General features: G+C 43.4%; 1 protein-coding gene across 10 annotated transcripts in view; it reads right to left on the bottom strand.

Moving 5' to 3' along the window:
* Sh3kbp1 (SH3-domain kinase binding protein 1) overlaps window positions 1-25,437 on the bottom strand; it is a 349,029-nt gene that overhangs the window by 292,078 nt on the left and 31,514 nt on the right. For all 10 annotated transcript variants that reach the window (XM_006528928.4, XM_006528926.4, XM_006528925.4 and 7 more), the window contains one exon: window positions 142-299. In XM_006528928.4, the coding sequence (XP_006528991.1) occupies window positions 142-299 (158 nt within the window). The remainder of the gene's footprint in view (window positions 1-141; window positions 300-25,437) is intronic.

Below are 25,437 nucleotides of genomic sequence, written 5' to 3'. Positions count from 1 at the left end.
CTCCCCTTGATACCACCCAGGAGACCAAGCTGCCAGCAAAGCCCCCAAGAACCCCGTGCACTTTATCCACATGGCCCCCACAGCCTTTTGGCCATCAAAGCCCACACAGGAACAGGAAAAAGGGTTTGACTTTGTACTCACTCTTACAAAGTTGTCAGGGAACAAACCTCTCCTGCCGTTGATCTGTCCCTCCCACCAGCCTCCATCCTCCTTCCTGATGTTGGTGATGACCTCACCCACGCTGATTGTCAGCTCATCATCATGCTGGGCCTGGTAATCAAACTCCACTATGGCCTCCACTGAAAGGAAGAGAAGACAAAAGAGCAATTTAGGGTCAGCTGTTGTACAAGTCTGAGCTCCAACATCCCCTGCAAGACCACAGGCAAACTGATTTGGGTTAACCTGAAGCCTATATAGCACAGAAACCACAAAGCACACTGGTCGTGGTCAGACACAGGCAAGGTAGCCTATAATTCTGTGTCAGGGCCGGCAGGGGCTTCAGAAGGGAAACCACACTGGGACAGTGGCCTAACAACACTTACCCAACTCATAGCTTATTCGGCATCATTTCTTCAAGTGCAGAGACCAGAGACCACAAATGAGAGACATTGAGTCCTCAGCCCTCTCTTTACCTGGCCAGTGCTAACGAATCCTGCCATGTTAACATTCTTGGACCTTGGCTGTGCAAAATATGGATTATAATTTCCCATGCTACACAGATGATTGCTATCTTTCATGACGACATATGGTAGTAAAGACACATACAGAACAGAGGGCACCACTGGTTGACCTAATGTCTCAGATAGCCCACCTCAGAACTGAAGTGAGAATTGCTGCCTCAATCCGTGAGTTCACAGACAGTTGGACCATACTGCACTATCTTCTCAAAGGCAAAAGAACTGTCTGACAACTTGGTATATACGGAGGCAACAGATAAACAAGCTCTTTTGTTGACAAAGCACCAATGCAATTTGGCAAAAACTAACCAGAGATTGGTTGCATAGAGCAGATACAAGATCCCTTTAGACACTGAGGTGTTCTTTGTGCACCTCAATCTAAGATAATATCAAAACTTGTCTCTTTTCTATTTGCAACTTCATTTAAATGAATAAATAAGAGAGTGAAAATTAGATGAAACCCCAAGTGGAAAATAAGCAACTTAATGAGCTACAATCAGATAAAGGCAAAGGTAAATGAGTTAAATATGCATTACAAACATAAATACATCTGTTTCTTTGGGGCTTGCTTGTAACATTTTATTAACATGCAATAGTCATGCACATTAATGGGGTACAGTGTGATATTACAACTCATGCACAGAGCCTGCACTTATCAAATGGGGTAATTAGCACTTCCATTCCCCTGTCATTTCTTTTCAGAAACTTTGAGTTCCTATTTTGGGATCTAAGAAAGCATGAGAGAGCTGGGCGATGGTGGCGCACGCCTTTAATCCCAGCACTAAGGAGGCAGAGGCAGAGGCAGGCGGATTTCTGAGTTCGAGCCCAGCCTGGTTTACAAAGTGAGTTGCAGGACAGCCAGGGCTATACAGAGAGAAACCCTGTCTCGGAAAAACAAAAACAAAACAAAACAAAAAAAAACCCAAAAGAAAACAAACAAAAAACAAAAAGAAAAGAAAGCATGAGAGAAAATGTTAATGACTTTGGTTTTGAAAAAGATTTCTTAAATAGAAAACTAAAATGTACAAATGGTTCAAAACAAATTCAATACACTGAGATCACTTTTTGGTGGGGCAGGTCAGTAGGTGAGTGGGTCTCTCTCACACGGACTTTACATTTCTGTCAGAGGTTAAGTTCCCACCCCATTCTGGTTCAGAAGAGCCTGTCCTCCAGACTGACTATTCATGAAGGCAGCTAAACCAGCCAGTGAGCTAATCCAGTAACTCGGGATAGAACTGCCTTTTCCTAGATTGTTGTTTCATTACATAATCAGTTAATGTACTCTCCTGTCATAAATCTATTCATGATGAAGTTGATTTGCAACCTATTGAAATCACTTACCCATGGAAAAGTGTTATAAGCACACATACAAGAGCCCCTTCTGTCTTCTCATGTGTTCCTGTATGCATGCAGGAACACTCCAATTTCTCTGTATCATGCCCTGGCCCCTAATAGTTAAAATGAGCCATTACTTGGTGGACAAAGTGCTTCCTGTACAAGCCTAAAGATTTGAGTTTGAGTCCTCAGAACCCACTTAAAGCCAAACAAGGTAGTAGGCAGGAGGCAGGAACAGGAGAATATCCCTAGAAGCTCATGGGCCCACTAGCCTGGTCATACACAGCAGCAAACAACAAAAATGTGGCATTGTCTCAAAACAAAATGGAAACTGACGTTAGTCACCCAAGGGTGTCCTGTGACCTCTACACATGTACTATGGCACTTACACACCTGAACTCACACACACAGAGAGAGAGAGAGAGAGAGAGAGAGAGAGAATTTGTTTTAATGAGCCCTCATAGCAATCAATTTAAAAACTACTAGGTCTGATGACACAAATCTATCACACCAGTTATTCAGGAGGATGAGGCAGGAGGATTGTGAAATTCAGTGCCTGTCTGGGCTATAAAGCAAGTTCAAAGCCAGTCTGCTCAACTTATTGTGAACTTGTGTAACAAATAAAAAAGTCAAAACCAGTTTTCAGCTAGGTATAGTCGCACATTCCTATAGTACCAGCTACTCTGGGGGCTGAAGCAAAAGACCCAACAGTTCACCCAACACTTGGAAACCCTCATATCAATTTATTTTTTAAAGTTGACTTTAAATAGAGATTGGTCTATTGAAACTGAGATTATAGTAACCTTTGTTCACATGCCAGACTAAATTATCTCATTTCCCAATTAAATAGCTTGATGCCCATCTTCCCAGGAAACCCGAAGCTCAACAAGAAAGTTAAGCTCATTTTCTGAGACAATGTTTTCCGATATGAGACACACCCACCTCAGGGATCCGCTGAGATGATGCTTGGAGGAAAAAAAAAGTTAAACTGCCTCTTCAATATTCATTCTAAAAAGAGAAAATGCCAACTTCCCTACTGTGCCACTTACAAAGTGACCCTGCATCTTCATCTGCTCTCTGTCAGACAATCAGAGCCCTCCAAGGAGCAGAAGGTAACCTATGAGACAATTGAAGCAAGAAGTGCTGGGCAGGGAACACAAGCCAGCAAGCTCTGCTAGAGCAAGCACCAGCTCCAGTGGCAAGGCGTGCACCCACAGCTCTGCGGTGCCTACGCCTCTTTATGATTCTCACCCCTTTTAACTAAAATCACCCTCACTAAATGGAGAAGCAGTTCAAAAGATATGCACGGTGTAGGAACTATAGACTACTCAACTCAAGGCCATGTAAACAAGAAAATGTACAGCTGCCACTTTAGCTCCTGGCGAAAGCCCTTTGACAGCCCTATTTAGAGATGAGCTGCAGCTTAAACCAATCACATCTTACAGGAAAATGACCAGTGAACATCAAGAAAATTGTAATACGGGCTTACATCCACCCCCGATGATAGAGTTATAAATGTCGGGCTATCCAGGGATTAACAACATTTCAAAATAAATAGCTTTGTTTTTCTCCAAACTCCCTATGGCCATACAAAATTCATTTGTTTCCCAAAAGTTCACTGTCCCTAATAAAAGATAAGAGTTCCCCATCCAGTAATATATAGAGTGATCTGACATATAAGTCTGGTCAATAAACCAATGATGATGGAAAGATGAAAAGACTGTACCATCCATGGTACCACAGCCATCTGTGTGTGCCTGTACTCTGATGTTCTCACAAAGAAGACATCACTTAAAAAAATGTATCCCTGACAAAATTTTAGATGCAAAAATAGTATTCTTTATTGGAAAAGAAATCATGGAGTTGGAAAGGTAGCTCAGTAGTTAAGAGCACTCACTGCTCTTCCAGTGGGACCAGGTTCAATTCCTTACACCCACATAACAGCTCATAACCGTCTCTAACTCTAGTTTCAGGGGACCAGACACAGTCTTCTGGTACTAGGCACACATGTGGTACACATACCTATGTATTTGCAAATGCACATGCACGTGAAATAAATATTTTTAAGTGAAAGAAAGAGAAAAAAAACAAGGTCTGGGAATTCAGGTCAATGGTAGAACTCTTGCCTAGCATGGCATGAGAACCTAAGCACGGTTCTCAGCACCATGAAAAACAAACCAACATACAAAACCATGAACTCGGGCTCCCCAAAACACATCACGTTAGACCAGGAAAGGACATTTCTGCTCTAATTTGTTTTTTTCTGATTAGAGACATTAAAATGTTGGGGAAGGCAACCTGAGAGAACTCAAGTTATAGGTGTGCCTGCAGGAGAGGGAGGCCTCCCTCCAAAGAGACAAAGGCAGCTGTCCTGGTTCACTTAGATCCTGTAAACTTCCAGGGGCTCCAGACTTGACTAAAGTGTGGATCACAGCCTTGTTTTTTCCTTCCTAAACAGCAGGTCTCTACCTGAACTTTCTTTAGCAAGGTGCAGCTGGAAGAAAACCAGTAGCCTGCTTTAAGTAAATGGCTACCAAGTGAACGGCCGCTGCCAGGTGTCTTCCCATGTGCTTAAGGGCCTGCCTGCCTGCCTTAGGGGATGCCCACTATGGATGGTAAGGCTGGCCACTCAGGTCTGGGACATGGAGAGAATATAAAAGCACAATGTTCAAGTCTTCTTCACAACAGACTGCCAAGCTGCCTGCTTCTTCATTTACTCTTTCACTAAACTCCCAGTTGAAAGACAATTATTCCCAGATAAAACAGAACTTAACAGTCTCTCTAACCTTAGGAAAGTTCCCTCCCTGCCTTTCAGCCTCAAATGGTCCCTGACGACCTCCAAACCACCTCCCTAGCTTCTCTAACCCCTAGGCCTCTCTGGCTATGCCGCTGAGTTCCTCCGATGTTGTAGTGATGATTTGTGGGTCCTCCTGGTGAGCTTCTAAATGCCTTTTGGGTGTGGATCAATCACACTTAGTTTGTTCTATGCTGGCCACTGTGAGCATCCAGGGCATACAGTAGGTGCCCAATGCAGACTTGATAATCCAACCACTCAGCAACTTACACTTTATATTGATAGATAGTTTCTGCCCAACAAAAGGTACCTCTAAAATGTCAAGTGCCAATCTCATTTCTGCAAATTGAGTCATATTGTTCAGTGCACTAAGGGAGTTTGCTATTTAAAAGAACCTGCGGTTAATTCTTTTGTGACATGAATAATCACTTCCTGCTTGCTTTACCTTTCCTGTCGAGATGAATTTTTTTTTAACATATCAGGTTTCTCTTAAGGCAAGAAAGCTGTGCGTGACTTTGTTAAGAGCTCCTAAGTCATGAACTATGTCTCTCTTCCTCCCTTTCAAAGGTTTCAGGATTTTTCTTTCCAACGTAATAGCACAAGTTACAGTGGCTACTGAGTACATGAAGTGTGGCTTTGTGTGAATCAACATGTGCCATAAAAGTATAATGAGGGGCTAGAGAGGTGGCTCAGCAGTTAAGAGAACTGGCCGCTACTCTAGGGAGCCCCACTTTGACTGTCAGGATCTACATGTTGGCTTACAACTGTCTTTAACTCCAATCCCAGGGAGAACCTACGCCCTCTTCTGGCACTTCATAGGCACTTCATGCACATACATACTTGCAGGCAAAACACCTATGCATATAAAAAATACTTTTTCAAGGTACAAGGAGCACTGTTTGTGATAGTGCATATGTGGCAGTCAAAGGACAACTTCTAAGAGTTGGTTCTCTCCTTCTACTCTGTGGGTCCCAGGGATCAGTGATTATTAGGCTTGACAGCAAGCACCTTCACCCACTGAGTCATCTCACTGGTCCCTACAACAGACACTTAGAAACTGCTTCTGTTGCAAAGTAATGACTCCTCACTTGGGTGCACAGATAAGCTAAAAGCAGGATGAAAATCTGGCCATCTGCCTTTATTTTGTCTCCTTTACTCTGCATCACCTGTTTGCCTCTGCACGTAGGCTTGCTAATCACTCAGGAGTATCTAGAAACCCACAGCACCTAACCTATGTCATTTCCTTTCAATGCTCAAGGCTAACTGCACGAAGATAGGAGTCACTGAGATATCTGACTGTCTGCATTTTACAACGTCCTGTCCCACATACCAGAAAAGGCACCTAAAGGTTTGAGTCATTGTTGTGACTCTGTTGTCATCTTGGATTGTGGCAATAGCCAAAACTCCCTGGACAGGACACACCCCCACCCCAAATGGCAACTATTGTGTGTGGTGGCAAGGCTGTACCATGGAACAGAAGTTATTACCTGCTGAAAGCCAGCCTTCTCTATCAAGCAGTGTGGCCTTCTTTGGGTCACCACTGGAACCAGAACTGAGACTGTGGTCACTCAGACCATGTGACCAGGGTTGCTAATAATGCAGCCTCTTGTCCCTAGCACAATCCTTCTTTTAGTAAAACCTAAAGTTCATGTCAGTACCCCAAAGAGAAACTAGGAACTACTTGATCCCTTTATTTGTTTTCCTTCCCAATAGGCCACCTCAGTTTAATCTTTCTCTGCTCAGCACCATTGCTCATCTCTTGAATTGGAGTACTGAGACAAGTACCTGAGCCTAGGCTGTGGGACTGCTGGAGCTAGGGTTCTTGCTCTAAGACTCCAATAGCAAAGAATACAAAGAAGCTGAACATTTTTTTTTTTTGTCAAATGGACTGCTCTATAGCATGACACTTTGGACCTACCGGAGTAAATAAATATTGAAATTAATTTGAACTAGTTTAGCTTTGTTAATGTGGCTGCTAGAAAGTTTAAATTATGAGTGTGGCTTGCATTATATTTCTATCGAATAGCAACAGTCTAGAATAATGCTTAGCAAAAAAAGCAGGAAAGACCTCATATCACACAAACACGGCCAGACCCCAAGTCTGTGCTTCCAAGCGCATATCCTCATCTACAGGAAGCTGCAGGTAACTCTAGCAAATGAAGGTAAAACATTACCTACAACTTCTTTTTAAATGGTACCCTTTGGGAAACTTTCTCTGCATGAGCCCCAAATTAAAGCACTAGATGAGGTAAAGGATCTCAGAGGTGTAATTAGGACAAAAGTAAACAAAATCCCATACTTAAAGACACTATAAATTACAAAATTTAAAAATGTCTCCCCATCAGAAAAAAACACCGCCCTCCAGTTGCCTGCTGTGCCAAAAAGCCAGCCTCCACAAGTTTGCTGTAACTATTGTCTGCAGAAAAAAGCCAAAAGCTACAGTTAACAAGAAAAGCTAGAGCCGCGGGAGATAAGAGATCTGCTTAGAAATGCTAACACTTCAGCCTTCCCTATCTCTGCCTTCAAACTTGCTGAATGTCTTCCCCCCCAAAATGGGTGGGTTTTTGTTTTGGGTTGTTTTGTTTTGTTTTGTTTTTTAACTGTTAGGTTGGCTAAGCCAGCTGTCAAGCAGATAGATGGGGAACAGAGGCAATGATACAGCCCCCCCCCCCCCACTGTGGGGCTCAACCCCTCCTCCCTTGCCCCTGAACTTCCTCTATCTTTGCTCCACTTAGAGCTGCATTTCATGCTGGCTTACCCCAAGCAGCCTGCAAGCCTCATCTGGTAAAAGTCCTTTATTTATCCCAGGATTCTGGCTCCCTGACCTAGCATCCTCTGTGACTCAATACATATGTGAATGAACCAGGAAGCATGGAGGAGGATGGGAATTTCCAGTGAACTTCCTTTGTTCTATACACATACACATGTTGTCACAAAGGTCTCAGGAGGTGTGACTTTACAGCTTAAGCTTTAATCATTTCAGAAGTAGAAATGTCACATACTTGCGGGTTTACACTTTTTTCATTGTGCTCATTCTGATGGATACATTTTTTAATTTTAAAGTTTTCTTTCCATCCTGTTTGATGATAATATAGAAAACCAAGAAGTAATTTTCACCAGAAAAGATCTCATGAAAAAGAAAAGCATAATTGCTGATTACTGATGATAGAAATAACATCAGATATCATCTTGTCAAATACATTTTCTAATTTTGCAGGTGAAGAACTGAGGTCTAGAATGTTCCATGACCAAGATTTGGCATTGCCTCTCTTCCAAATGACAGATACAGACTTGGGCACCACTGGAAGAGCTTCTTCCTTGCCTTCCCCCATGTAGCAGAGTTTCTACGATATCCAGAAGTTATAGCAATCAGGAACAAATAAAAACCTCTGGTCAAATCTAAAGAGACAGAAAATAGATGAATGGTTGCCTGGAGCCAGGGATGTGGACTGATTAGGTGGGTATGCGGGAACTTTTGGGGTGATGGAAGCATTTTAATCTTAAACTGTGGGAAGAATTGCACAATGCTATAAACTTATAAAAAGATTTTTAAAAAATCTCACAGTGTACACTTCCATATGCGAAATGTTATAGCTAAATTTATCTTTTAAATATAAAAGTGGAAACACTATGTGACCCACATTTAGGAACTTGTAACTGTAGTATTTGCTCAAGTAGTTGACTATGTAGGTACCCCCAGGGAGCCCCCACTCTCCCCATCCAGGGAAGCAAGCCATTTGGAGAAGCCCCCCCCCCATGAGATCCAACCTGATGAGAATGCAGCTGACATGTCCAATACTCTGCCAGCCCATGCATGGGCACAGAAGCTAAGTGACTGCCAGCAATGTGACAGCAGCTGGAGATGGCTAGAGTGCACGCTCCACCAGAGCTCCCAGAAAGCAGCCTGCTTGCCACTTTTCCTACACTTCTTCCACCACATAAGCCACCCCAGAGCCTTTCCATGAATCATTCACCGTCTTTGATTAAGAGACACTTGGTTTCTGTTACTTACAACTCACAAACTCTGTACCAGCTTCTTCCCTACAGAAGGTCAAGTTCCCACTAGTCAGTGCTTTCTCACCAGAGTCTGGGGTTAGGGGCTTAGGGACCTGAATTTCCCCGCCTCAAGGGCACAGGAACTATGAGGCTCTGCACACACAAGCTGATCGTCATTTGTTTTTTGTTTTTTTCTTTTGTTTTGGGTTTTTTTTTTTTTTTGTGATCTTCATGAATACACAAGTAAGGGCACAAAGTCAATAAAGACATGATTCCCAAGGCCTGACTCTGGTAGGAAATTATCAGCAGCTTCTCTGAGGAAGACGGGCTCAGAACTCAGATCCCAACGACAGAGCCACTGGGTATGGACTCTGAGCATGAGGGAATCGAGCACAGGCCAGGATGGCTTCTTCTAGAACACAGTGAGGTCTGTCATGGACCCAAGAACAGCTCAAAGGACTAATTGGACATCAGCAGGGGAGGGGGAGTTGTGAATCAACACAGAACAGAGAAAAAGGCCCACCACTTCCTGACTGAAAATATTCCTGTCGCTCAAGGAACCCTGGCCTCCCAGGCCACCAGCACCTTGTATAGATAATAGGAGCTATAAGAAAACACCTGATAGCCCTAAAGGTGAATTCCAGCCTACATATTTACTATTTTATGGCATGAGGCAAAACACCTTGCCTGAGTTCACATTTTTGTTTTTAATATTGGAAGAGGGTCTGGTCCAAGGATAATGGATGAACACTGAAACTTCTTCTATACAAAGGCTGCTCTATCAACTGGCAGCCACTAGTCTCACAGGCTATTACCATGCTTTACTGTAAGAGATTTCTCTGTGCATCTGCCTCCCTCATTGCCTACCCACTGGGAACCCTTACAATGTAGATCTCAGTATAATCTCTTCCTTGCCTGATATCTAGCCCACAGTAGGTACTCAGTCAATGCTGGTGATCAAGTATATCAGCTCAACTCCAGGAATGCCCCAAGAAGGCATTTATTTCAAACTCTATCTTCTCATTCAGCACAAAAAGACACAGTCCCAAATGTGAGCTTTTATTTGACTGGAAGGCTAAAAGAGCCCACAATTAACACAACCAGGTTATCTACAAAGTATGATTGACCAGTCTGGAAGTGTCAAGAGCTACAGTGATCAGTCCCTCCTCTGCCTTGACTATTGTTCCCAACAGCAGAGGAGTATCCAATCAAAATTCAGATCACTCAAGGCAGGGTGTAGACAGGAAAGAACTCATAAAGCCTTGGACCTCTGGTAACTCACAGCCTGTATTCTAAAGCCACAGGCTCCCCAGGGCCTGGCCCTAGAACACACACACACCCAGGTGCATAGGAACACTGCATTAGTAAACACTTCAGGGCTGAAACTAACTCTTGTAAGCCGAGCACGCTGCTCTTCTCGAAGATGCATTAGATAAACTGGATAAGAGCAAGTTGACCAGAAAAAAAATTCGTTTTAAGGGGAAAAACACAGAAAGTAGGTACAGATGAATTTGAAGATTAAAACCACAGTGTAGACTAAAGACTATTTGTTATAGTAAGTATAGAGGATGGTTCTCTGCAGAAGCCATTCAAGGGAAAGTAAATAGCCTCCTAGCAAACTAATTTACAAAGAATGTCAGTTTAGTCAAAACACTTCAGACATTTAAGGAAGATATAATCTTTGTTATTCAACGATAAGGAAGAATACCCATGAACAGAGCTTTATCTGAGTAATGTTTAAAGTAATAATACCGCTTAAAGATACATAGCTTTTCATGATTTTATAATGACACCCTGAATCCCACATTCCAAAGAGAGCCAGACAACTTCCTGATTAGAATAAGATCTTCCATTTTTCACAGTGAGAAGTATCCAAAGGTTTGGGACCAAGTAGAATATGTAAACTTTAAAACAGAACAACAGACAAATATCTGCTTGTATCAATTAATTACAGGTTATGCAAAATAAAATAAGAAAACATTGCTTCCTGTTCCAAAACACTATCTCATTTTGTGAATTAATTTTGTTTAACGGACAGTTTAAAGATGATTGAAATATATTTTATTGTGGTTAATACCTCTAAAAGGCTTTGCTTAAACTATTTTATTGAAAATGCATTCATAGAGCCTGGTAGTGGAAGAAACCATAAGCACTGTAACAATATGACTCTGGCTTTTCTGGAGGAGAGTATAATGAGGATGGGAAAAGGGCTTTACAGATGGACATGTATGCTTCAGGATAGCTAAGCCGAATCAGCTGCAAGAGGCCATATCCAGGTCAAAAGGAGAGAAGTTGAGAGCATTTCAACAGGAAAACGTGCTCAGTAGGAGCAATCAGAGCTAGAGCAAGGGCTGAGTCACAGAGCAGTCTGTGTTAACAAAAGAACCAGTGTCTGGTCAGAGAGAAAGTAGACAGCAAGATGAGAGGAAACCACACTGACCCTTCCTTGCCTTCCTCAAGCACATTTAAAATCCTCTTTCAAAAGAAGTTTCATTACTACCTCCCCTGCCCCCAGCACATACCCATTGTAGGAATTCTACTACAGCTGTGGAATTCTGCTACTGGAAGTCCCTAGAAGGAGAAGACACCGAAAACCGAAGCAATAAAGCATCGCCTTGCAAGCAAAAAGACCAGCGTTAGATTCCCAACACTCACGTTAAAAAGCCAGCATGGTGCTATGTGCTTGCTGCTAGAGAAGTAGGCCCCTAGGACTTGTTGGCCAGCCCAGCTAGCCTACCTGACAAATTCAAGGCCAGTGCGATGCTTGTCTGGGGGGGGGGGGAGAGAGAGAGAGAGAGAGAGAGAGAGAGAGAGAGAGAGAGAAGAGAGAGAGAAGAGAGAGAGAGCAGTGGCTGAGGAACAACACCCAGGGATGCACTTTGGTGCATGCACACTTGCAGGCACTCAAGACATGCTTGCCGCTGAGCGGAGAGAATCACAAGGATGAATTGGATGAAAAGTTGAGTATCCAAGAAAATGAAACCTGAGCCAAAGCTAAAAGCAGATAACGGCAAAACAGTGGCTCTTCAAAGCAGCCTACAAATGCAAACTGTCATAAGCACTAACTACTTTGAGTTCACTAACATCTAACCAAGAGAGAACATCTAGTATGTTTACAACTCTATACTGGGAAAGGCTATTAGGGAGGACACACTGGACAGCTCAGGATAAGTTTCATTAATGATGCTTCATAGTGATTGTGAACTACTCCCAGAGTTGGTCATTTGGTTAATGTTTTTAACTGTTTGAATTATCTGAACTAACAGTTAATAAGCAAGATCTACTGAGTGTGTGTCTTCTTAATCAGTATTATTGTAAATGCTCCGTCAGTGTATGAGAAAATCACTTAATAAATGTGCATCTCCTCGGAGTATTAGAAAACAGAAGTGGATTGAACCCCAGCGTTTTACTTTCCCGTAGAGGGTGTAGTTTAAAGGTAGACCACTAGGGGGCTGAAGGGACTAAGCGCACTAGAGTTTAGTTCTCAGCACCCACATGGTAGCTCACAGCCATCCCTAACCAAGGGATCTGAGGACCTCTTCTGACCTCTGCGAGGACACACATGATCTATATACATATAAACATACGGGCAAAACATCTATGCACATAAGACAGATAAATATTTAAAAAGTAAAGTTAGGCAAATAGAGTAAGATCTACAGAAACTGTTCAAACCATTTCCAAAATTGAAACACATCCTAATAAAAATAAATAGACCAAAGGTCAACAGGAGCACACCAGAGAGTTCTCGACGAGTACCTTTTGCCAAGACAATTTACATTTAGATTTCTCACTAAAAGGAAGCCAGCCAGGAGGAATTTTGAGGAAGGAGCAATAAAGACATTGAACTCTGATCTTGCCACCACACCATGAAAACAAAGACGCCATTAAAGGGGTGCCGAGGAGAAGGATGGGTGAGCACAGTGCTCGTTATGCAAGGATGAGACTCTGAGTTCAGATCCCCAGGACCCACATAAAAAGCCAGGTGCAGTGGCACATATGTGATATCCACACAAGGGAGGCAAATGCCTAGAGCTCACTGACCAGCAAGCCTGGATATATATGTTACAACAATTAGTGAAAAACAAAAGGAGGCCATACATTTCAAAGAGAGCAAGGAGGGGTAGGTGAGAATTTGAAGGGAGAAAGGGGAAGGAGAAATGATGTTTTTACAGCATCTCAAAAAATTAAAGAAAAAGGACAAATAATAAGATAAAAATGTAAACTTGTTAGGTGTGTGTACGCCTTTAATCCCAGCACTTGAGAGGCAGAAGCAGGGTTCTCTGTGAGTTTTTCAGGATAGCCAGAGATACATAATAGAGAAATGTTGTCTCAAAAGACAAATAACAAAAAAGTAAAGTGGAGAGCAGAGACACCTGCTGTCAAGCTCTCGATCTCTGCCCCCCGACCCTGCATACATGCACACATGCATACATACATAAAAACATGTACACACACTCACACACAAAGACTACTACAGTTGTATCACCTTTGCAAGATGCTGGTGAACCAACACATTACTGTGAAAAGTAGCAAATAAGGTAAGAATCAAAATATCTGTCCCGCTTTTCATATATAAATTCAGGATAATGGCTAACAAGGAGGTATTTCTTGTTATAGCAGTATAACAGGTAATAAGTGGACACAGGATGAAAGAATTACACAACCTCAAATGTAGTCAAGAGCTTGGACAATGGTCACTGACAAAAAAGATGGATAACCAAGTATCGCCAGCCATATGCCAGAAACATGTCATCAAGTGTGGAATATGCTTATTTGTTAGCTGAACCTAAACTGGATCAAATTCCCAGATTGACCACAAAAAAAGAAAAGAAAGAAAGAGAGAGAGAGAGAGAGAGAGAGAGAAGAGAAGAGAAGAGAAGAGAAGAGAAGAGAAGAGAAGAGAAGAGAAGAGAAGAGAAGAGAAAAGGAAGGAAGAAAGAAAGGAAGAAAGAAGGAAATGATGCAAAACTAACTTCCTTTCCAGTACTATAGTTCATTTTCTATGGATAATAAAATATAAAATAATATCAAATAAAATTGTAATCATTCCTCTGTAAAAGATGCACTCAGAATATATCCTGAGATTCTTCTGGCAGAGGGAAAAGCAGTTTTCTTTGGAGGCTGCTTAATGATTAATCCTAACTCCTTTTGTTGTGTTTTCAGACTAGATCTAGCTGTGGAGCCTAGCTTGGTACTCACTATATAGGCCAGGCCAGTCTTGGGCTAGCAGCCGTAATTCTGATACTTCAGTTTTCTGGGTACTAGGATTACAAGCTAGTTCTATCACTGTCAGCCTAATTTCTTTTTCAAGGTATACTTTTAGGCACTTAAAAAAAAAAAGTAATAAACAGAGCTGGAGAGAGGACTCAAGAGTTAAGAGCATTTGGGGCTCTTTCAGAGGACCTGAGTTCGGTTCCCAGCACCCACATCAGGCAGCTTATAATCACCTGTAACTCCAGCTCCAGGGTATCCGCTGCACATGTCTGGCCTCCACAGATACCAAGCACATATGTAGTACATATGTGTGGACAAAACACCCACACACATAAAAAAATAATATCATCAGTTGATTTTTCTCATGTCTTCAAAAAATTGAGTACACTCAAATATGTTCTATACCATATCTATTGTGTAGACACTGGACAAGGCCAATTCTGTATACATTTTGGACCTGGGCCTCTTCAGTAATGTGTTATACAAGGAAGGCTATGACTTGTGCTATGGATATGTTTGAGTTGTTTGGTTGGTTGGTTGGTTTTTCTTTCCTTTTTTTTAATTAGATATTTTCTTTATATACATTTCAAATGCTATCCCGAAAGTTCCCTATACCCTCTGTATTAGTCAGGGTTCTCTAGAGTCACAGAACTTATGGATAGTCTCTAGATAGTAAAAGAATTTATTGATGACTTACAGTCGGCAGCCCAATTCCCAACAATTGTTCAGTCGCAGCTGTGAATGGAAGTCCAAGGATCTAGCAGTTACTCAGTCTCACGCAGCAAGCAGGCAAAGGAGCAAGAGCAAGAGCAAGACTCCCTTCTTCCAATGTCCTTATATTGTCTCCAGCAAAAGGTGTAGCCCAGATTAAAGGTGTGTTCCACCACACCTTTAATCCCAGATGAAAGGCATAGCCCAGATTAAAGGTGTGTTCCTTAACTCGGAGATTCAATCTTCTGGAATCCATAGCCACTATGGCTCAAGATCTTCAAACCAAGATCCAGATAAGGATCTCCAAGCCTCCAGATAAGGGTCACTGGTGAGCCTTCCAATTCCGGATTGTAGTTCATTCCAAATATTGTCAAGTTGACAACCAGGAATAGCCACTACAATCCACCCCTTGTCAACTTGACACAAATAATATCTCATGTTCACATGAAACAATAACAAGGTTGTAAATACGCCTAACATGATATAACTATCCCTCGTACAATCGCAAACGCATTAGTAAATTTACAATGGGCATTCATATTACTTTATAATCCTCGTTTCTGCAACTGGTTACGTGGCCTTAATTGGTATTTATAACTACCTTCCTCTACTACCCATTCTGTATTTCCTTCACCTTCAGCCAGCACCTCAGCAGGTCTTGGCTCTTTTCCTGGAGGATTGACCCATACCTTCATTCCTGATGGGTCTGCGTCCTTTGTCATCCTGCTTGGATTAGGCTGTTGTAGTTTCCCATTGACTTTAATCACAGGACATGGTAGTACTAAGAGACGCCCTAAGGGATCTCCTGCACTCCAGACATAATCTTGCTTACCACCATTGTGAAGAGGTAATCCAATTTCCCCATGGTAATCTGGATCTATCACCCCTCCTAACACTGTTATTCCTTTTTTAGCCTGTTGGTTTAAGGGCATTAGAAGCCCAAAATGACCAGGGGGAAGTCTGAGCTTCCAGTTCAATGAAATGTTTGTTGTAGCTCCTGGTAGGAGCACTCCCCTCTCTGGAGCCAAAACTTCTAAGCCAGCAGAACCTAGAGTTATGGGGACAGGAAGCAAAAATTTTCCTAGAGGGTCACTAGGAGTGATAGTAAGTGGAACTATTCCGTTTTCCACCCCTTGATTCCTGGACCCATGAATCCTGGCTATGGGTGAAACTGTACCATATATCGAGCGCTGATTCAAAGCATATACTGCCTTCTGAAGAACTCTGCCCCAGCCTTCCAAGCTGTTACCACCTAATTGGCGCTGTAACTGCGTCTTCAAAAGGCCATTCCATCTTTCTATCAGCCCAGCTGCTTCAGGATGATGGGGAATGTGGTAAGACCAGTGAATTCCATGATCGTGAGCCCACTGTCGTACTTCTCTGGCTGTGAAATGAGTTCCTTGGTCAGAAGCAATACTGTGTGGAATACCATGACGATAGATGAGGCATTCTGTCAGTCCGTGAATGGTGGTTTTAGCAGAGGCATTACGTGCAGGAAAGGCAAATCCATAACCAGAATAAGTATCTACTCCAGTAAGAACAAAACGCTGTCCTTTCCACGAAGGAAGTGGTCCAATGTAGTCAACCTGCCACCAGGTTGCTGGCTGGTCACCTCGAGGAATGGTGCCATATCTGGGGCTCAGTGTTGGTTTCTGCTGTTGGCAGATCTGGCAATCAGCAGCAGCTGTAGCCAGGTCAGCCTTGGTGAGTGGAAGCCCATGTTGCTGAGCCCAAGCATAACCTCCATCTCGACCACCATGGCCACTTTGTTCATGTGCCCATTGAGCAATGACAGGGATGGCTGGGGAGAGAGGCTGATTGTCCACAGAACGGGTCATCTTATCCACTTGATTATTGAACTCCTCCTCAGCTGAAGTCACCTTTTGGTGAGCATTTACATGGGACACAAATATCTTCACATCCTTTGCCCATTTGGAGAGATCTATCCACATACTTCTTCCCCAGATGTCTTTCTCACCAATTTTCCAATTGTGATCTTTCCAAGTCCCTGACCATCCAGCCAATCCATTGGCTACAGCCCATGAGTCAGTGTATAATCGTACATCTGGCCATTTCTTCTTGCAAACAAACTGTAATACCATGTGTACTGCCCGAAGTTCTGCCCACTGTGAAGATTTCCCTTCACCTGTGTCTTTCAAGGTTGTCCCAGAAAGGGGTTGTAATGCTGCAGCTGTCCACTTCTGGGTGGTGCCTGCATAACGTGCAGAGCCATCAGTAAACCAGGCTCTAGTCTTCTCCTCTTCAGTCAGTTGATCATAGGGAACACCCCATGAGGCTATAGGTGCATGCTTGGCAGCAGATGGCATTGTAACAGGAGTAGAAACCATAGGCATTTGAGCAACTTCTTCATGTAACTTGCTTGTGCCTTCAGGACCTGCTCTGGCCCGATCACGTATATACCACTTCCATTTGATAATAGACTGCTGCTGTGCACGTCCCACTTTATGACTTGCAGGGTCTGATAGTACCCAGCTCATGATGGGTAGTTCAGGTCGCATAGTGACTTGGTGTCCTATTGTCAGACGTTCAGTTTCCACTAAGGCCCAATAGCAGGCCAAGAGCTGTTTTTCAAAGGGAGAATAGTTGTCTGCAGATGATGGTAGAGCTTTGCTCCAAAATCCCAAAGGCCTTTTCTGTGATTCACCTACAGGGGCCTGCCAGAGGCTCCAAACAGCATCTCTATCAGCCACAGACACCTCAAGTACCATCGGATCTGCTGGGTCATATGGTCCAAGTGGTAGAGCAGCCTGCACAGCAGCCTGGACCTGTTGAAGGGCCTTCTCCTGTTCCAGGCCCCACACAAAGCTAGCAGCTTTCCGAGTCACTTGGTAAATAGGCCTAAGTAACACACCCAAGTGAGGGATGTGTTGTCTCCAGAATCCAAATAGACCCACTAAACGTTGTGCTTCTTTCTTGGTTGTAGGAGGGGCCAGGTGCAATAACTTATCTTTCACCTTAGAAGGAATATCTCTGCATGCCCCACACCACTGGACTCCTAAGAATTTCACTGAGGTAGATGGTCCTTGAATTTTGGTTGGATTTATTTCCCATCCTCTGATACGCATATGTGTTACCAATGAGTCCAAAGTGGTTGCTACTTCCTGCTCACTTGGTCCAATCAGCATAATGTCATCAATATAGTGCACCAATGTGATATTTTGTGGAAGATCCAAACGATCAAGATCCCTTCTAACTAAATTATGACACAGGGCAGGAGAGTTAATATATCCTTGAGGCAAAACTGTGAAGGTATACTGTTGGCCTTGCCAACTGAAAGCAAATTGCTTCTGGTGGTCCTTATGGACAGGTACTGAGAAGAAGGCATTTGCCAGATCAATAGCCGCATACCAGGTGCCAGGAGATGTGTTAATTTGCTCAAGTAACGAAACTACATCTGGTACAGCAGCTGCAATTGGAGTTACTACCTGATTTAGTTTTCGATAATCAACTGTCATTCTCCATGATCCATCTGTTTTCTGCACTGGCCAGATAGGAGAGTTAAATGGAGATGTGGTGGGAACCACCACCCCTGCATCTTTCAAGTCCTTGATAGTGGCAGTAATTTCTGCAATTCCTCCAGGAATACGATACTGTTTTTGATTCACTATTTTCTTTGGCAGAGGCAACTCTAAAGGCTTCCATTTGGCCTTTCCAACCATAATAGCCCTCACTCTACAGTTCAGGGAACCAATATGAGAATTCTGCCAATTTCTGAGTATATCTATCCCAATTATACATTCTGGAACTGGGGAAATCACCACAGGATGTGTCCGGGGACCTACTGGACCTACTGTGAGTCGGACATCAGTCAAAACTCCATTAATTACCTGCCCTCCATAAGCCCCTACTTTAACTGGAGGGCCACAATGTTTCTTGGGATCCCCTGGGATCAGTGTCAACTCAGAACCAGTATCCAGCAGACCCCGAAAAGTCTGATTATTTCCTTTTCCCCAGTGTACAGTTACCCTTGTAAAAGGCCGTAGGTCCCTCTGGGGAAGAACTGGAGAAAGGGTAACAGCAAAACCTTTGAGTGTCTTATCAAGATCCTTCCTCAGAGGAACCTGGCCACCCCTTCATTCAAGGGGTTCCGGATCTGCAAACTGTCTCAAGTCTGGAAATTGATTCACTGGCCGAGATTGCTGTTTACCACGATCTAATGTAGCCTTTCTTTCATTTGTTTGAGAATTTTTCTGCTTATACAGATCAAACAAATATGCAGTAGGCTTCCTATGTATTTCATTCCTGGAAACACCATGATTGATTAGCCAGTACCAAAGGTCCAAGCGAGTCATGCCATTATAAATTTCACCTCTCCTGTGCTGACCATTACTGGGTATGTTATTATAAACATTCTTTTGTCTACGCTGTCCATTATAATAACTAGGATCACCTTGTCTCCGGCGATTCAATGCTGCCACCTGGCCCTTGTTACCTCGGGATCCAACTAAACCCAGTGAATTTAATTCATCTAATTGAGCAGAAGCATCTCCAATGCTAAGATCTGGCACAAGGAAAAGGGAAAGAACAAAACCCTTCAAATGTGCTGGTGCCCCTCTCACCAATTTGCGTCTTATAGAGCTGGTGAAAGGCATATCTTCTGGACCTTCCCATTGTGGACAATTATGCTTTACACAATATATCCACTCTAGCATTGCAATTTCCCTAAGTCTTAAAATCCCTTCATCAACACTAAGCCACGGAATATCAGGCATCTCCAAGTCATTTCCAGTAGGCCATCTTTTGATAAACACCTCAGCCAACCATTCAAACAAACTTTTGACACCTTTTTTAACTATGCGAGCTTCCGTATTAAACCTAGAATCTCTACTCAGAGGACCCATGTCAATAAACTCAGCCTGCTCTAGTTTTATGTTCCTTCCACCCTTATCCCACACCCTTAAAATCCATTCCCACACATATTCACCAGGTTTCTGCTTGAATGAATTAGCAAACTCATTAAGCTCCTTAGTAGTGTAGCGAATTTCCTCATGGACTATACTTTCTACCTCCCCTCTAGGAGCCTGTTTTGCTTTGAGTCTGGTTACAGGTCTAGAAGAAACTATTGGTGGGCCGTGAGCAGACTCTGCAAAATTAATTTCCTCATGTGGGGAAGGCATTATTTCAAGAGGTGGGGCTGAGGGTACTACTTCCTCAGGTGGGGCAAACCCTTGAGAATCTGAGGATTCAAAATTCTCAGCTTCAACATGGTCTTCCCACACATCCCCGTCCCATGTTGTAGGATCCCATTCTTTGCCAATTAGAGCCCTTACTTTAACTGTCGACACACTCTGAGGCTGAGACTTGAATTTTCTCTGTAGTTCAGCCAACCTTACAATGAGAGTTTCTGTTTGATTTTCTGCAACTTGAGCTCTATTGCTACAAGAGAGAAGATTCTCCTCAAGGACACACTTAGCAACTTTTAGATCGTTTACTTGTGTCTGGAGCCTTTCGATTTTATCACACAACTCCTTCCTTTCATTCATCATTTTTTCCACAGATACTAAGAGCAGCCAGCCAGTAAAATCATTTTTCGATTTTTTCCCCATCTTGTAGAAAGCTTTGTGCACTGAATCACCTAATTCATTAAGAAAATCAAGGGCATTAGCTTCTTTAAGTTCGGAATATAGTTTCAACCATGGGTCTTCAAAATTCTCTGAGCTCCCAGGAGGGAGAGAATCTGGAGAGGTTTCAATATTTGAAAGTGCTGGTGGATCAACAAGCCAATTCCAGTATTTTAAAAGATTCATCCTTGTACTTCTGTTACTCTAGACCCCACTTCTGGTACCAACTTCTGTATTAGTCAGGGTTCTCTAGAGTCACAGAACTTATGGATAGTCTCTAGATAGTAAAAGAATTTATTGATGACTTACAGTCGGCAGCCCAATTCCCAACAATTGTTCAGTCGCAGCTGTGAATGGAAGTCCAAGGATCTAGCAGTTACTCAGTCTCACGCAGCAAGCAGGCAAAGGAGCAAGAGCAAGAGCAAGACTCCCTTCTTCCAATGTCCTTATATTGTCTCCAGCAAAAGGTGTAGCCCAGATTAAAGGTGTGTTCCACCACACCTTTAATCCCAGATGAAAGGCATAGCCCAGATTAAAGGTGTGTTCCTTAACTCGGAGATTCAATCTTCTGGAATCCATAGCCACTATGGCTCAAGATCTTCAAACCAAGATCCAGATAAGGATCTCCAAGCCTCCAGATAAGGGTCACTGGTGAGCCTTCCAATTCCGGATTGTAGTTCATTCCAAATATTGTCAAGTTGACAACCAGGAATAGCCACTACACCCTCCCCCCGCCCTGCTCCCCTACCCACCCACTCCCACTTCTTGGCCCTGGCATTCCCCTGTACTGGGGCATATAAAGTTTGCAATACCAAGGGGCCTCTCTTCCCAGTGATGGCCGACTAGGCCATCTTCTGCTACATATGCAGCTAGAGACACGAGCTCTGGGGTTACTGGTTAGTTCATATTGTTGTTCCACCTATAGGGTTGCAGACCCCATCAGCTCCTTGGGTACTTTCTCTAGCTCCTCCATTGGGAGCCCTGTGTTCCATCTTATAGATGACTGTGAGCATCCACTTCTGTATTTGCCAGGTACTGGCATAGCCTCATATGAGACAGCTATACCAGGGTCCCTTCAGCAAGATTTTTCTTTTTTTGAGACAGGGTTTCACCAGGTACCCTTGGCTGTCCTGAAACATGTCAAACAGGCTGACCTTGGACTCATAAACATCTGCCTGCCTCTGCCTCCTGAGAGCTGGGATTAAAGGCCTACACCACCATTTCCATGGTTATGGTTCTTAATAGAACTCTGATCTAGGAATCCATTCTGAAATACAAGCAGAAATGTGGTTGCTAGGTTTCGTCTAAAATGTTTCCCCCAAGGCCCATGTATTAAAAGCTTGGTCCCAGTGTAGCACTACTAAAGAGTAATATAACCTTTAAGAGATAGAGATTAGTAAAAGGTTTTGTATCTTTGGGGCATGCTGTTATAGGAAACTGAGACTCTATTTTTCCTCTTAGCAGCTGCCACTAGCTAAGTGGTTTTGTCCCACCATACCCTGATATGCTGCTGCACCACAGTCCTAAAAGCAATACGACCACATAAACTGAACCCCACAAAACTGTGAACCAAAACAAACCGTTTCTCTATAAGCCCATCTGTATTAGGTGTTCATTACAGTAACAGAAAGCTGACACACTGATGGATCACCTGGCTAGTCCTCAGAGCCCCACTCTCTGGGAACTAACCCCCAGCAACTACAGAAGGCCCCCGTATGTATATATATCTGGACCTGCCTGATACCACTTACCTTGACTATCTAGTAGCATTCCTTGACTTCCCCCAAAGCTAGGAAATGGAGGTAGCTTTGTAACAAGTTCCATAGTGTAGCTGGAGAAGGGCTCATCTATTCTATACTCCTGGAGGTCCTCTTCAACCATGGAGAGACGCCTCTCCTGCCTCCCTCCCCACACCCTGCTCCATATCAGAATGGAAAGGCATCGCTACATGATTGAAGATGACCCCCAGGAGAATCTATGTACCTCTACCACTCTCAAGTCCCTTTTCAGAAAGGAAAACATCAGTGTGCATCTGAACTAACTAGTCAGGTGTGTACAGTGTGCATCTGAGGCCGGGTGCTCTTAGAGTGCCTTCAGGAATCCAAGTCGCCAGGTCTACAAAATTGCAACCAAAGAGGAAGCTGCTGGGGAATCCACAGTAAATCTAAGAGGATCACCCTCCCTCATCACTCACTGGGGAAACTGATCTAATAGAATATGCACATCCAGAAAGCCCAGTAATGGTGGCAGTAACGCCTTTAGTCCCAGCACTTGGGAGTCAGAGGCAGGCAGATCTCTGAGTTTGAAGCCAGCCTGGTCTACACAGTGAGTTCCAGGACAGCCAGGAGTACACAGAAAAACTTTGTATTGAAACCCAATAATAATAATAATAATAATAATAATAATTACCCCAAGATATTCACCAGATTTTTCCATAAAAGGAGAAGCTCCTGATCTTTGCTCCAGATCTAGTTTCAGCAGGTAATTACTACTGTGCCCTCCGCTAGAAGGTAAACTAAGGGGTGTCAAAGAGTGTATGTCTGCCATGTTTGCCTCCATATTCAGTGCTGCCCATATACTTAGCATATAGTAAGGACTTCATAAATACTAGTTGAATGAAAAAACTATTCGTATATGCAGACACCAAGTGTCTTGATCCTTCCTCTATCATTGAACTCTCCACCATGTTCTTCAAGCATGGGACCTGAGTCTAGAGAAATGGCTCAGCAGTTAAGATTACTTCCTGGGCTTGCAGAAGACCTAAGATTAGTTCACAGCACCTATACAGTGGCTCACAACCACCTATAAATTCAGATACAGGACATCTGAAGCCTTCTCCTGGCCTCTGTGTGCATCTAGACTCACGGGAATATATGCATGCACACACACAAACACACACACAGTTTTTCCTAACTTTTTATCCTTTGCGAATTTCACATCATGCACCCCAATCACACTCATCTCCCCCATCTCTCCATATCCACTCTCCACCCTTGCAACCTTTCCCCACAAGAGAAAACAAAAATAAAAACAAGCAAGCAAAAAACCCATCTCACCGTGAAACTTGAGCTGTGTCACTGTGTGTCACACGGTATATAGCCTTTCACCTAAACAGCTTTACTTGAAAATGTTCATTGCAATGAATCATTGCAATGGTTCAAGGCCTCTGGCTTCTGCTACACTATCAGTACTGGATCCTCACTGGGACTCCTCTCGGATATCCTGTTGTTATCCTGCGTCATAGAGATCTTGTAGCTTTGGTTCTCCAGGACCAGCTCCTTCAAACAGTATAGCAGTTCCCAGATGGAGTAGATGCTGGGGTGGGCTAATTCAGTGCCCTTCAGTCTGGGCCTGAGGCTGAGTTCTTCAGCCTGCCAGCTCTTCTGCACTGCCCAGGCAAAGGGTGGGGCCAGCTCACCCACTCTCATACCCTCAGGATCAGCTCTCCCATTCTACCCAGGCAATGGGCAGGACCAGCTTTCCTGAGAACCTCAGTTGGTGAGGGGTGGGGCCAGCTCTGCAGCGCCTCAGACATCAAGATGGCCCTAAGAGGCAACCCAGGCCATGAACATCCACATGGCCTTTGGTGGTAATATGGGGCCATGGCCATCTACACAGTCTGCTGCTGCTGCTTCAGGGACAACAAACCCCACATGGCCTCAGGTGGCAGTGCAGGCTTCTCACAGCAGGCTGTTCCTCACCACCCCGTGCTTCTAGTCCCTCCTCTCCTCATCATGCTCCAACTCTTCTGCTTCTCTGTCTCTCCCAACTCTCCACCACATGGTAGTCGCACCTGCCCACCCACCACCGTATCAAACCAGGCCATGTGGTGGCTGTGTGTCTCAGGGTGTCTTCAAGAAATCCACTGCCAATTAGTGGCAGGCACAACTCTCCATACACAATTTTAAAATATGTACCTTTGTTGGGTATGGGGCTCTTGCCTTGAATCCCAAGAAGCAGACGTGGACTCTGTGAGTTCAAAGCCCAGCCTTGATTATACAGTGAATTCTGGGAAAGGCCATAATTTATAATAGAGACTTTAAGTTTAATAAAAAATAAATAAATAAAGACAGGACCCAGCCATCAACATACTCATCACCAATGTTGGATCATCAAGTGCAAGACAGTAAGGCAGTACGACTTCTGTGGTGATATGATATTTCCACTTACTTATTAGGACACTTTAAGACAAGCCTCATTCTGCAAAGCCACCAACTACTACTGAAGGGGCTCCAACGCCTAGACTTCTCTGACAGGCCAGACACACCTCTAGCTTCAAGCCTTCCCAGCTGAGGAACTAGACACTGTAGAGTAAAATCAAGCCATCCCCACCATATCCTCTTGAAACTCCGGACCCTTGAAATCCAAGCGCACAAAATGGCTACAGGTAGGGCCTCTCTGCTGTACCACCATGACACCTCAAGCACACGCTGGGTGGTTCCTGTTGTTTCTCGTTAGGAAGAAGAACCTAACTCCTAGAAGTCCCAGAACTTGTCCAAGGCTCAGGAACTGATATCTCAGATACATGCCAGTCTGGACTCAAGGCCTATTTTCTTACACCTCTTTCTGTTCATACATTTTTCAGTTAATAAAGATTTCCAGAGATAGGTATTCCTCAAAACTTGAGGCCACACACAGAAAGCTACATGAATACAAGTAGTATGCTCAAATATGAAACCAGGCCAAATCAAGCTGACAGCCTTTATAAAGTTTTAGCTGATGGTTTTCTTAGAATGGCAGCTTAAGCCAGTCAGAATTTATTGAAATTATCAGGAGACAAGGTATCACAATGAACAACAGGAATATGAGTTGACTATGTCATCAAAGAGAAGTCAGGAAGGGAGAATGAAAAGAAAGGTATTTGCTTTGCTGACTCTGAGTATCAAGAGTTCTCTGTTATAACTGGTGAAACTGCACGAAGATGAGGGGCACCAGGGAGCTGACACCTTCACTGCCTAGGAAGCAAGGTCATCTGTTGAGAGGATAAATGTGGGAAGAAAGTAAAGACAGGTGAACAGAAAAGTCTGGAATAGGCTTTGTACAAAATGGACTACAACTATTTTTTTGTATTCATTTTAATTATCAATCAATTGACCTATCCTCTCTCTCTCTCTCTCTCTCTCTC

Source organism: Mus musculus, chromosome X, assembly GCF_000001635.26.
Source record: "Mus musculus strain C57BL/6J chromosome X, GRCm38.p6 C57BL/6J".
In the NCBI taxonomy this organism is placed as follows: domain Eukaryota; kingdom Metazoa; phylum Chordata; class Mammalia; order Rodentia; family Muridae; genus Mus; species Mus musculus.
The sequence above is the reverse complement of the archived record's forward strand: the minus strand, read 5'-3'. Positions and strand labels throughout refer to the sequence as shown.